The sequence below is a fragment of the Schistosoma mansoni genome (assembly GCF_000237925.1).
Source record: "Schistosoma mansoni, WGS project CABG00000000 data, supercontig 0154, strain Puerto Rico, whole genome shotgun sequence".
Taxonomy (NCBI): Eukaryota; Metazoa; Platyhelminthes; class Trematoda; order Strigeidida; family Schistosomatidae; genus Schistosoma; species Schistosoma mansoni.
The window spans coordinates 513,109-528,176 of NW_017386049.1; the positions used below are offsets into that span (position 1 = coordinate 513,109).

The 15,068-nt window shown below is 39.0% G+C and overlaps 2 protein-coding genes across 3 annotated transcripts; both read right to left on the reverse strand.

The window, feature by feature from the left end:
* Window positions 1-702: 702 nt before the first annotated feature.
* On the reverse strand, window positions 703-953 carry Smp_062020 (Protein aveugle, putative; the record flags this gene model as incomplete). The annotated part of the gene is made up of 2 exons (XM_018798398.1): window positions 703-810; window positions 846-953. 2 exons carry the CDS (start codon window positions 951-953, stop codon window positions 703-705), a joined length of 216 nt encoding a protein of 71 aa, XP_018646708.1.
* Window positions 954-6,642: 5,689 nt separating this feature from the next.
* On the reverse strand, window positions 6,643-12,380 carry Smp_155510.1 (hypothetical protein; the record flags this gene model as incomplete). Of its 2 annotated transcripts, XM_018798409.1 has the most annotated exons (4): window positions 6,643-6,964; window positions 7,087-7,461; window positions 11,441-11,541; window positions 12,280-12,380. In XM_018798409.1, coding segments are annotated over 4 exons (603 nt in total), but the record flags the coding sequence as incomplete, so codon positions are not given. The 2 variants fall into 2 exon arrangements, with proteins under 2 accessions (XP_018646709.1, XP_018646710.1); XM_018798420.1 differs by having other exon boundaries at window positions 6,643-7,461.
* Window positions 12,381-15,068: the final 2,688 nt, after the last annotated feature.

The window sequence follows — 15,068 nt, forward strand, 5'->3', positions numbered from 1 at the left end:
TGATATGCCCTAACTTTTCTTGTCTCCCAAAACAGAAAATTTACGAGGACACTCCAGAAAAGTTCACAAGCCCAGAACGAATTACTTGTCAGCCGACGACCGATTTTCCCATCGAATCATCAACGAATGGAACTCATTAATTCAGCACGTGGTTGAGGCTCCACCCGTCGACTCTTTCAAAAGAAAGTTGGACCGACTGAGAGACCATCATTGCCAGGACTAACATAGACCATCAAGCCTCCTGTCCTCTCCAAACTGAAACTGAAATAAATAAAGAAGAATTTTCACTTTACTACGACCACCAAATCGCTAAACCCGTCAGGAACAAATGTTTATTATTTACTGGAAAGCTAAAATAAATATTCTGTGAAAAGAATTGTTACAAAAGTAATCATGGTAATTACTCATCCAAAAGTAGATTTCCTTAACGTCTACAGAAGCCTCAGGTAAACTCAATGTTTATGCTTAAAAATTATCCCCATATTTGTTAGTGAAGGCTGCCAAATCGCGCTCCGAGTATTGTAAACAAATCTGGGAAATGTGAGTCTGGATAATTTGCTACCAGTATAGCTTTTGGCCTCGAGAAACATCCCAACTATGTTTCTTGGAGGCATATGCAATCTGCGCGACGACTCGTTTTCTTCCAGATTCAAAACTTCCCGCACTTTACATGTTATACTCTGAGCAGACTGTGAGAAATGATTAATTTACCTTAATATCTTCAAACTCGGTCACACCTAAATAAGGAAGTGTTGAAGAGTGGATATTAATCAGACTGCGACCATCAATCTGATTTTCAGTAAAGCATTCCTGTTGAAAATGCATTAGGACGACACATATCTAACCTTGTACTGAGAATATCCAATATCTTCAATCCAAGAAGCAACTTGATTAACATCCCAAAGTAATGCTTTTGGGAGTTGAGTGTTATTACATATTTCGGCGAAACTCATATCGAATTTCCGCCACTCATATCTACGGCTACGTTCCAACATCCAATGTCTTTGCGACGAATTTGAACTGTTGTATCTAGTACTACTACACACCTAAATGGTTCACGCTGGATTTCGGACAGACTTCAACAATTCGTGCAGCATGTGACTATCAAGTCATTTCTACCTTCACCACACAACATTGTCCCATCGAGAAAAGCAGTGGTTGAGCATACTTAATACACATCCCAACCACCTCAGTTGCTGAAGATGCATTAACTCACAAATCGGTTTGCTATCCTTATCTAGTACCGTATTCCTGTCCCAGGTATTGCTAACCTCGTGGTTCTAAGTTACACCAGCAAGAGAATATCCTAGTAAAAGATGAGTCCTCGGGCATCAATAGTGTGTCCTAAGTAGTTTAAGGAGTTGGTTCCGATTTGACATTTCTGAATGTTGACAGTAATGCCATGCCTTTGGAGTCGATCGAAAACAATGTCCAGATGCTTGAGATGTGATTCTCTGTCCGGACTTGCTATTAGACAGTCATCAACATACGCATGTACGAAGTTGAGACCTCGAAAGACGTCGTCTATAAACCTTTGGAAGGTTTGAGCCGCAGTTCTTAAACCAAAAGGTATTCGCAAGAATTCGTAAAGACCGAAAGGAGTGGTGATGGCGGTTTTAGCAATGTCGTTGGTTGCCATCGGTATTTGGTTGTAAGACTTAACTAAGTCGATTTTCGAAAAGACAGTTGTACATTTCAAGGTAGCTGTCAACTCGTGAATATGAGGCAACGGGTAACAATCGGGAATGGTTTTAGCATTCAGACGCCGATAATCACCAGTTGGCCGTCAATCGTTGCTGTCTTTTTTAGGGACCATGTGCAATGGGGATGACCATGGACTATTTGATGGTCGAATTATCCCTAAGTCTATCATAGGGTCGAATTCGTTTTTGGCCAACCTAAGCTTTTCGTGAGCGAGTCGGCGAGCTTTCGAGAATACAGGTGGTCATGTAGTCGAGATGTGATGTGTAACATTGCTGGTTACACATGGCAATTTCGATTGCGGTTGGTATATTTGTCGAGTAATGATTGATACAGGGGGTCTATGGTGTGCTTAATCGTGACTGGGGATAACCTGCAACCGGAACAAGGAGTTACGCAAACGGATAACTTAGTGTTTCCGTCTATTAACTTTCTTGAGCGTGTGTCGATGAGTAGATTGTGGTATTGTAACAGGTCTATACCAATGATTGGCATAGAGACATCTGCAACAACGAAAATCCAGTGTATGGGTTTGCGTAAACCCACGTTAAGGTAGACGTACCTTTTACTGTAAGTAGCGATCGGCTTTCCGTTTGCCGCCTGTAAACTTAAAACAGACTCGCGAAGTCTGTCGTCGGGATTTGCTGGAAGAACGCTAACTTCTGCGCCGGTGTCGACGAGGTAGCGAACTTTCGTGGTCACATCCGTGATGTATAACAGACGGCTGTGTTCGCCGGCTACGGTTGCCGTTAACGCGTGCCGGCTGAGAAGTTTTCCGAAGTCTTATTCGTGTCAGTCGCCTTAGACTTCGGATAATTGCAGGGCTTCCTGCAATGAGGCGAGGACTGCTTGTACCTGTTGAGGAAGTTTAGACAAGAGAAGTTGTCTGAATAGGCCATCATCGAAAGTTCGTTGGCCGATAATCTCTCTCATTCTTAGCAACATGTCTGTCGCCGAATCATGTTGTAGGTCGATATTGTTAAGGAGTTGGTCTAACCGTTGTCGATCAGTTAGGTCTCCGCGTTTTAAAATCGACCGTTTGAGAGTTTCGTTAGGTTCCGGAACATCACTAGTAAACATACTAGGTGTTACGTACCTGTTAAATCCGCGCGGTAATGCCTTAACTACCGCGAGGAATCGTGTGCGCGAGTCCGTGATTCCGTGCATGCAGAAATCAGCTTCTGCGTAGCAGAACCAGGACTAGATATTATCAGGCCAGAAGGGAGTTAATTGAATCGATGACGGGAGAGTAGTCCTTAACTTAAATACCTTAGGTGAGTGTTCCGTATATATTATATATACATATATATACATATTCTCTGAAAGGATATGTATGACATAGTTGGATGAATGTGAGGAGGAAGAACGATGTTGACAGACACAACTTGAAGCAACTAATTCCAATAACAGTTCACCATGAACTTTGACTCAACCAATGGTGTTCGAGTAAAGAGATAGTTTCACTAAGAGCCATATTTCTGTATCCGTTATCTTGATAAGGTTGAAGAGATGTATACTGTTACCTATCCCTGCTGCCCTTTCCACCTCTTCTGCTCTCACAACGCACCTACTGCTCGCTATCACTACATAGGCTTTCGAGTAGCCTATGTTGAAGCTGTCTCTGCTCCTCATCGTGTTCCAAGCCAGATGGTGTGAGTTTCCGAGGATCTTTCATTTATGTAAATCCGTCACTATACATAAACTTCCTCGACCACTAAAATTCATCTGACAATATGGATGGAAGAACCTTGTGGAACCTTCTTCTACATTATTAGTGCCTGAGAGGATTGTCAGCGTCATACGGAATTTATACTACGGACCACACTGCAAATTTATGCAAGGAGGACAGCTGATAGATGCATCCTATGTGAGGATGGGAGTCAGGCAAGGCTGCCTATACTCGCTTTTCTTTCTTCTAGTGGTCGACTGGTTTATGAAGATTTCTACATCTCAGGAAAAACACGGTATACGACGGACAGCTTGGATGTGGCTAGAAAACTTGAACTTCGTACATGACCTAGATATTCTATTTCATACACACCAACAAACTCAGGTGACATTTATTTTTCACAATTATGTAAGACTTCTTACCGCCATAGAAGAAAAATTAGAAATCTTATGATAGTTGTAAAGAAGATATCCAAAATGAAAAAAGTACACTGAATTCTTACACGTTTAACGATTATCGACAAAAGAAAATATGAATAACCAAAAGTTTTACAGCAAAAAACGTTTCAGTGTAGTTTGTCTGGCCTAAAAAATCAATGAAAGAGGAAGATGAAATATAGATGTATACGCAAGAATTGGATAACCAAGCGAGTCAATGTGAGAAGAAATGGATAGCCCAAGGATCTAAGAACTCGGTGCTCCATTATTGAAGACAGATACCAAAATCATCCAAACTACTCTAAGGAGTAGTTTGAAAAACCTTGGTCAGTGGCCGATCCTCATCCTCGGAGCTTAAATACGTAATTAAGTGGGTAAGTCAGAATATAAATGGTCAAATGCCACCCCTTGCTCACAAGCCGTTTTTATAATAAAAAGCAAAGAAAACTACTAATTTCCTCTGATTTTACTACTATAAGGAAGTAAATATTTATTTAACAAGCCTGAAAAATGTGTCAAACTTCGCTCGGAACGGGAAAATTTCAAAATAGTACATTATGATAAGTCAGGTACTTAAAGCTTCTCCTGCAGCAATTTTGTAGCTTGAGTACTTCGACTTTAAAGCTTCGGCAGGTTCGGGTCTATTCGGAAGATATACTGTGTTCCGGAGTGGGTGTGAATAAGAGTTTTCTGTGAAACTCTGAGAGGGAAGAGAATAAGATGAAGAGTGAATCGATAACTCCATAAGTGTAAATGACCTGTTTGATAAACAAGACAACCAAGCACAATGAGTAATTTTACAAGTGTGAGACAAATATAATTCGACAGTCAAATCTCGTAGCTGACTGATTGTAAAGAAAGTAGTTTCCATAGTGAACTGAACAGATGTTTACCCTTATTTTGGGACATCCACATTACTTCGTGGGATCGAACCTAGGACTTTGACGTTCAGCAGTGAGTACAGTGTCTTTCAAACACTGATTTTAAATTTAGTGGTCATAATTCTTGACTTCAGTCAATTCGCGAAAGAAAATGACACTAAATTGTATGAAACTGACCTCTCAACAAAGTTCAACTCTGTCATTAACGACCTCTCAATTGATGGTCACACCCTTGCACTAATGCGTACACCAATAATGTTTCGTTTTTCACTAGCTTCAGTGCAACAAATTAAAAACCGAACATTGATGTTTCTAAACAATTAATGAATACTAGTTTGAATACAATTCGAATGATAGATAACTTTAAGTGATATGATGCGATGGACCAACCAAATTATAAGTGCGCCCGATTGCCCAAGAGATGGTCTACAACTCCTAGGAGACACACATCATTGATGGCCCAATTTTCCAAGGGATATATGCACAGATAAGTAAGTTTACGGACATATTAACTCGGTTAGTCAATAAGCTTTTTTCCTCAGTCTCAATTTTTCCATTCAATTAGTCAGCTGAGCTCGTGTGTAGAAAGATTGAATATCAGTGTGTATGCCGCATGTCACATTGTTCGATAATGCTTTATACATTCATCTCAACGGAACCACGTGTAAACAACTCACTCTATCGTACAATATACCAGTTATCATTCACAAGCATTTATCCAAAGCATTGCTCTGAATTCTTACTTAGCAGTCATACAATTTCAAATCATGTATGTAGACAAATTTGATTTGATCAGTTGATTATGAAAATAATCACAACATAAAAGTTTGGGAAGAACTTGTCATACGCCATGAAGAGTGTAGCCACTTCAACTGCAAAATACACATTTCCATTCACACGCTTGGATAAGTATAGAAAAATGACACCGGTGTTCAATTTGTCGTGTATGCACAACCGTAGACATTCATTGGACCAATGTCTATACCAGGTGAGTCCAAAACACCATGATTCATGTTTTAAAATCCAAAACGGTAATTTAAGGTTATTCTAGGGATTCGTTATCTCAGGCATATGTGTACTACTTATACAAACAAATTGAAGTAGTATGTATCAGGAATTGGAAGTAAGATTCTTACTGACAGGAAGAGAAATAAAAGCAAAGACCAGTGGAAGTATCAAAATGGATGAAATAACAATGGATTCCGTGAAGGAAAGTTCGAGGACAATGTGCAAGTAGTGAGAACTTCGCAATGTTCCGTTTTCCATACAATATTCATCTGATGATGAGAATGTTAAGCGTAATACGTTATAATTCAAATACTTCAAGATGGAAATATGGAAGCCATCAGAGATTGATGTCAATTCAAGAAGCATAAGGTACATTATGAAATGTGCTAACAAATAACTACATATATGCGTCTAGCCACACTTATGCAAATATTTGACTGTCGAAATCCAAATATATTAACTATTCTGACTCATCAATAATATGATGGTATCATAAAAACACTTTCTAGAGTGTGGTGTCAACGGGCCCAGTCAAACCCCCCGGCAGACAGATCACTGAGTGTCCAACAGTTTGCAGATCTTTGTCAAAGACAACGGAGGCGCATCGATGAACTAAATGCTATGAATAAGCTTATGCGGCGGTGATTCAGACTTACACTTCTGTAACCTGTTAATACTAATACATGACCTTGCCTATCGAGAGCATTTATTCTAACCAGTTACTTAGCAAGTTGATTCACTTGGTTATCATGATCCACGTCAAATATTAACCATGAGGAGTGACTTTGACGTAAGTCAGGAGGTCACACTATTCTTAACCAATTACAGTAGCCCTGGAGTCATCGACACAGATTCCCTACGTTGGCGTTCTACCGTTTTATTGTATTGAGGTCTTACCAACATCATGGAATGGGCCCAAACATGAGAACGCTAAAAGCATGTAGAGTAATTTCCAGTTAAAATTTTATACACATTATGTATACATATAGACAGAACAAAAATAAACTCGGTGATAACAAAACAATGAGTTCAAAGTTGGAGAAAATAACCCCGAACACAAGTTATTGATCATTGAAATAATGAAAATAGAAGAAAATAATGAAAGTACATGACTAAATTCAATTGAACTCAAAGGATAATTCTGTAGGAACATCTTGAAATAGATCGATACGGATGATGAATGATGATTGATATATGTAAATTTCGATCTTCTATAATAACATCAATTCTGTAGTTAGAAAATTATCTGCGCGATGTACCGCCAAAACCTTTAAGAGTAAAGAGGAAAGTGCGAAACATTGAATAAGTATGCAGTTAAAGTGAGATTTTTGCAAATTTGAATAAACAAACTACTCTATACACACACAAACAATAAACATTAGTACATTACCCGATGATATATGAGTTTCGGGTGAAGGAGTTCGTGAACGACGATCATGTGTAAAATGTGTATTTGAAGAAGTATAATGTGAATCTGAAAAACCAGTTCCACTTCGAACAAATGATTCTTCTTCAGTATAGACTGGAGTAGTTCGTGAATAACCACTGCCAGGATTGGTATTTGATCTAGATCCCATAAAATAGCCTCCAAGAAATCCAGCACCTGCAGCTAGCCCATTAGATAACCATGAAGTAGACTGATCTTCTGATTTATTCCAATTCCATCGAGAACGTGACTGTGATGGACCCATAACATTTGATGTCCAACCGTATTCTGGAGGTGCTGATGGAGCTTGACGTCGTCTTGTAGAATTGTCTTCATGATCTGATGAAAGGAGAAAATTAATCCACGATACAATGAAAAAGTGTGTTCAGCATGTTTAAATACTAGAAAATTCAACGACAATACTTGATAGAAAATATCAGTCAGTCACAGACAAGGCATAATAGAGCATGGAAACGTCTATGAACTCCAGCTGTCATACTTGAAGTCACCACATACATCCAGAGATAGGAAGGTAGCAAGATGAGCAATATGAAGGAAGATTGGAAACATACTCATCGAAATGAAAGACGAGGCAAAAGGTATATCTTTATAATGTACACAGATTTTCATGAAATCACATGACTCTATACTTATACATCAATGACTAGTCTCACAATAAAATTTCCGAAGTTCTCATGTAAAAACTCTAACCTGGGTAAACAACTGGATAATGTTTGGAAACGTAACCGACCGAAGATACTGGGATAATATCAGTGTATAATTACAGAATTTAAGGTAAGAAGGCGAAGAGGTACTGCTGACTGCAGTAAGGTGTTCCTCTCAGACAACCAGCATGTGCAGCGATTCTGATTTCACAAACAGTGCAGATAAGACCCCGAAAGCTTCCTATGGAAGGGCCACGCGCAAACAGCCCCAAACAGTTGTCCTTCGAGCTGTGGGGTCACCCTCTGAGACCACTACTAATTCAGCTCCCTCAAAGAGCAGCATCCCACCACAGTGTAGGTAGACGCGAGGTGGCAACCGCTAACACTACCCGAGATCATCCTGTTCACAACCAAGTGCCTGCCTCATCTCTTAATAATTCTACCATTCCCACTACTGACCCTTCTCTCATATCTTTATCACCCCGTGCCACCAATGCTAATCATTCGGGTTCACGAAATGTTATTCCTGGTCTCCTGAAACCAGGCTCTAAACTACACGTTGGAGCTTTTGAAGTTTGAACCTTCAGTCGAATAGGACAACAGGCGTCCTAAGTCAAGATCCTAAAATCTCGTGCCATCGATGTATGCTGTGTCCGGGAAACGCGAATACATGATCCAGGTACGCTCATTCATTTGACCTCACCATGTCAATATAAAAAACAAGCACGATTTACCCTCCGAATAACTGGAGATTCCACTGCTACTTTCGTGGCCTCGCTGGTATAGGTGCAGCATTAACTTCAAAAGCACGACAGGTTTTGCTAAACAGTCGCTTGTGTGCTGTCCGACTAAACGGGACAGTAAAAACTCAAAAAGATAGGGACACACGTTGTTGCCTTTTTGTTGTCTCTGCCTACGCTCCCGCTGATTGCAGCTCGAACGAACTTAAAGATGGATGTTATCGGAAGCTATCCAACCTCCTTCAAAAGGCTAAATACTTTGATGAGGTGCTAGTAGAGGGTGATTTCAATGCTCAAGTAGGTAAGCTAAACCAAACTGAAAGGCACTTAGGAAGATTAACGGAGCCGTGGTTCGGCGAAAAGACAATGACGACGGTCTGCTGCAGTTATGCCGGGACAATGTTTATTTCTAGCAAGCACCCAATTTAAACATAACAGGAAACAATGCCTAAAGTTGAGGCCATAGTTGGAGAGGCTCGATTGAAGACTGTCGCTCATTCTGGGGCACATGCTTAAACTCAGATCGTGGTCTGGTTTGAGCACGTATTTTTCTGCATCCTACAGAGGGCCATGGAAAAATCACAGCAAGAAAACCCCTCGGAGCTCAACCTAACGATGAGAACGTCAAGAATATATTTCAGGAACAACTAGAGAAGGAGCTGGTCCACCGTGAAAATGATATCCACTTCAAGTTAGCTTGATATTGTATCCAAAAATTTGTGGAGACAGCAGTTATATCCACTAGCAACTTAAACCAAAAGGTTAGGAAAACTCAGTGGATTTAAGCGGAATTTACAGAAACGATAGACCCTCGGAAACTAACACCATTTGGCTCGGAACACGATGAGGACTAGAGACAGCTTCAACGTAGGCTACTCGAAAGCCTATGTAGTGATCGCGAGCGGTAGTGCGTAGTGAGAGCAGAAGAGGTGGAAAGGGCAGCAGGGATAGGTAACAATATACATCTCTTCAACCTTATCAAGATAACGGATACAGAAATATGGCTCTTAGTGAAACTATCTCTTTACTCGAACACCATTGGTTGAGTCAAAGTTCATAATGAACTGTTATTGGAATTAGTTGCTTCAAGTTGTGTCTGTCAACATCGTTCTTCCTCCTCACATTCATCCAACTATGTCATACACATTCTTTTTGAGATGACACTGTCATCGTCACACATTTCAAGGACTTATCTTTTACTAGGAGATCCTCTTGTTGACTTAGAACACGCAGATGGTATAGTTCAGTTTGGTGAAGACACTGATAAAATACATTCCAATTACTTTATACAACGGTGCAAGCATGTTTGGAATGCATTTCACCCCTCCAAGTGCAAAATAATGCCTTGAAAAAAACAGACTTCCGTCAGCACCCAGATTAATAATAGGATGTGCATTAGTTGAACCCTACGGCCGCTCCATTCATATTGGGAACCTCGTCAGTCTAGATGGTCTGGTGTCTGACAAGCTATCTGCACGGATTCAGAACTCTCAAATAAATTCTTTCAGCTCGCGTCACTAGTGGTATAGGCAAGATATCCGTCTAGCGATCAAAAGACGAGCTTACTCCTCGTCCTACTTCATGAGTGCAAAACATGAGAAAGAAGAACAGATGATATTCGTAATTTACCGGTATTCCACTATAAGTGACTAAGAGCATTGCTGGTGTAACTTAGAACCACGAAGTAAGCAATACCTGGGACAAGAATACGGTACTAGATAAGGATAGCAAATTGATTTGTGAATTGATAAATCTTCATTAACTGAAGTGGTTGGGACATGTATTACGTATGCTCAACCACTGCTTTTCTCGATGGGACAATGATGTCTGATGTAGGGGTCGGCTGGAAGGAAGCTAGAGAAGCCAAAACCAAAACATGGCATCGGTCTATGAAATCATCGACAATTAGACAGCCATGTCAATAGGTGTTTACTACCTGGTTGTGGTCAGGGTGATTATCGTAAACAATGGTTCAGGACTTTGAATGGCATCGCTCAACATCGTTTGCAATGGTTCATCTGCATCCATACTTTGTCTTCCTCCAAATTCTGAACTTCGAAATTCCTCATAACCGTCTTTTGTGTTTTTATTTTACTAATTTACATTTTCTTCCTGAATCGCATACTCGATGCCTAATCTTTCTTATTACCACTGACGTTGTTACTATAGCCTCCATTCTGACATTTGACCTGATAATTTCATCTGTCTGCGCTAATGGGTTATGAAAACTAGAACTGTCTCCACCTGGCTACATGGGTCAGTTAAACAATCACTGTTTTCATGGACTTCAGGTTATATCTTAGTTTGGTCACTAATAATTTCCTTCCAACAGTTCTGCATCAGCCATTATCGCGCGTCGATGTAATCGGTGGATGGACACATGTAATACAGATCCTAGCCATATCAGTTGATAAATATTGATTGACTCATCAATGGATTTACTATCCTTACCCAATACTCTGTCTAACCTTAGAGTTTTTAACTTTGTGATTTCGAAATATACAAGCAATGCTTCAAAGATACCTATGGTGAAATAATAATAAGCTATGAATATCCTCTATTTCTATATATTACATTTAGCAACCATAAGATAGTGATCTAATGCACAGTAAACTCGTCATTTAGTTGGTAGACTGATATCCCACCTACGCTACAAGTGGCCTAAGCTGAAAAACACCAATAAAACTCTCTGAATTGGTACTAAGATTTTATCAGGCACCAAAACATTATGAGTGGTGAGAACTTCCAACACTAATGGGTTGATGTCAAAGACTTTTAAAACTGAGCAAAATAACTAATAAGTATTTTGTAATTTATTGATGTTACCAACTCTATATGTTTATTTATAACAATAAAAGTTGGCAAAAAGAACTAACCAACAAACGAACTAATTTAATTCATCATGGAACTTACCATTGAAAATTGTCTCATCATAAGTTGGAGGTGGTGGTCGTTGTTGTGACTGTGAAAAATCAAATCCAGTTGGTGGGATATAGTCGCATGGAAATGTAGGTCTAATGGTATCATGTACATTGAAGACAGAAAAGGAAAAACGGTATGATTAGAATAAGTCTTTATTGACAATATAACTCAACGTATCCGAACTTTCATTGTCATTCATATTACTTTATGTAATTATTTATTTATTTGAACACATAAACATTGATACAAGGGGGCATCAAATACGTATGCGACACACAATAACGATGATTAGATATCATTGACTTGTGTGAGGGCTGTAGGGTTGCATAGGTGCTCCTAACCGACTCACGTGATTTTCTTAAGGGGACACTTCCCGAGCTTTTGACTCGAAGGTCTGATCCACAAGGCAGTGGAGCATCGTGAGGGGATTCACTCCGATGGTAGCCAGTGACCAACGATTGATTCATACGCCAATTGTTCCTTCAGAATCCTGGAGCCCATGTATACCATTGGTTTGGAATTAAGGTTTTCCTACCCCCCTAGGTGAATCCTCCGTGTACACCAACACGGTTAAAGCGCCGGAGATTCACTTTTTGCCTTCTCAATTTCGTAAGGAAGGTGATGAGTAGGACTTCCCTGGCAGTGGCTGTATACGCGTGGCCATTTGAGAGCATTTCAAGAGGGAGAGTGTACTCTCCCTACTCTCGGCCGTACCAGGGCATTTGGGGACCATTTAATAACTACGATCACAATACATTATTTTTACAAGAATAAACACATAAATTTGGTTATTAAACCATCAACATTAAAAAGAATTAACAATCTATTACCTAATACAAAAATACCATAATATAGCAGCTAATACAATCAATCCAATAATTATAAAGTAACCAGAATTATTTTGTGCATGTGTATAGATCTTTTCAAATGTTCTGAAAAGAAATATATAAGAAAAGAAAAACCCTAAATGTATAGAAAAAATAAAGAGGAACTAAGTGTCAAACTAACCAATTTTATTTATTTATTTAAACACATAAATATTGGTACAAAGGGGCACCAAATACATATGCGCCGAGCAAATCTCATTTGATTTGTGTGAGGGCTGTGATACTGACCAGGTACCCAAACTGAAGCAGGTGGTTTTCTTAGAGGACCACACTCGGAGCCTTTGACCTAAAGATCTGATCCACAAGGCAGTGGAGCAATGTAAGGAGATGCAGTCCCATGGTAGCCGGTGACCAATAATTAGTTCATACGCCATTTGTTCCATCAACATCCTGGAGCCCATGTGCATCATTGGTTTGGAATCAGGGTTTTCCAACTCACCTAGGTGGACTTTCCGTGTCCACCAACCCGGTTACGGTGCCGGACATTCGCTTTTCGTTCTCTCAATTTCGTAAACAACACGCCCGCCACGAGAAGACAGTGAGTAGGACTTTTCTGGCAAAGGCTATATACGTGTGACCATGTGAAAGCATTTCGAGAGGGAGAGAGAGCGGACTCTCTCCACTATCGACCGTACCAGGGCATTTGGAGGCATTAAATAGTAGTCATATGCATACATGAAATTCCAAGTATTCATTCTGTGAGAACATATTAACAATGAATAAACACGACGATGTAATAAAAAGGTTTTAATGCTACACTATGTAGTGTAAATAATAGCTATAAAAGATTGTTTATGTACGTAAAAAGCCTTGTATAAATAGTGAGTAAACAATTTCTTATGATGTAAGTGGAATAAGATAACAGAAATTTATTCGTGACAACAATTAAAGGTAAAAGAGAGGTTAAATGAAAATAAACTGGTAGCAGGAACAATGATCAATAAAAGCATGGGGATATGAGGAATAATTAAAGAGTGAAATATTTACAAATTTGAAATCAATAAGACATAATTTGAATAAATTAATAATGGTTTAAGGCTATGGTAAGATAACAATGAGATACACCTCGCTTGCATGCATAGTCCCGGCTTTGTTTTACGGATGACAAAAGCTTCTGTTGGTTCATGAAGTTGAATATCAAAAAATTTTAGTAGATTTGCACATATTCTACAAACAACTTTAAAATCAACCTGTGGATCAATTTAGTGATTAGAATTGATCCAATATTCAAGAACAGACGTATGTTGATTAAACCAGATATTCTGGCTTATTGCCTTGCACTATTTAAAATATCCTTTATTTACTCTGAAGAAGCGACTTACACTAAATCAAGAAACATCATAATTTTAATTCCCACTAATTGTAATATCACAAATATGTCAGTATTCTATTATGTAATTATCAATTCTAAACTTATTAATGATACATACCTGTGATATCTTTTCTCCCGAGTAGAGCTTCGTACATTTAATTCGTATTCCAGCTTTTAAAAAAAATAGAAAGACATAAATTTTGGCAGATTTAGTTGAACTTTATTTGTCAAGGATTTTAAGACACGATAAATGGCTTCTAATAAGGCCACTTTTTTCTCCAAAACTCTTATAACAACGATGTAGTTTATCTCGTTACACCATCGCAAGTACGTAGCATTATGGTTAATAGGACATACGACTAATTCTTACCAAAAATTTGCACATAAATACTGTGGAAGCATTCAAATAAATTATCTCATTCCGAATCATTACACTAATAAACTAATGTGGTCAAAAATACAAAAGTAGAACTTCGATAATGCAATGAGAAGACGAAGTTTATCAGGATTATGTGATGAGATATTAGCGCAATACATTTCGAACAATCTGATCACACATTATATACTTGTTAAGACACTTTTTTTATATGAAAATTAAAAGGTCAACTAGACAAGTTAAAAGGTAAGCCATAACAAAGAAAGTAAATAAAGTACACAAAAACAATGTGATAACCACTGTGGATAATAAATCAGTATTACCAGGGTAGGTTAAGGGTAAGAACAAATTGTTTTTGAACACACAAAGGGGGTTTCAATTTCTGTATAGCCAAAACTTCAATAAACCTTAGTACACGTCCAAGACCTATTACCCTAAATCTGATTGGTTCGTCCATAAATTGTAGTCTCGCCACGAACACTTCAACAACTATATACCCAAACAACCAATAAAGGGGAAATAAAGGCGAACAAAGGGGAAATAAAGCGGAAAGTGCATTGGAAAAGAAGTCGTAAATAAAGGGGAAATGCGCCAAAATGTCTGCTTTTTCGCCTGTCCGGGGGAAATAAAGCGTAATTTCCCCTTTCTGTCGCTCTGTTTTTCAAATGTCGCTAAATTACCGATTTTTCCCCTAAATATCCGACGAATAACCGACTTTTCCCCTAAATATCCGACGAATAGCCGACTTTTCCCCTTAATATCCGACGAATAGCCGACTTTTCCCCTTAATATCCGACGAATAGCCGACTTTTCCCCTAAATATCCGACGAATAGCCAACTTTTCCCCTAAATATCCGACGAATAGCCGACTTTTCCCCTTAATATCCGACGAATAGCCGACTTTTCCCCTAAATATCCGACGAATAGCCGACTTTCCCCCTTAATATCCGACGAATAACCGACTTTTCCCCTTAATATCCGACGAATAGCCAACTTTTCCCCTTAATATCCGACGAATAGCCGACTTTTCCCCTAAATATCCGA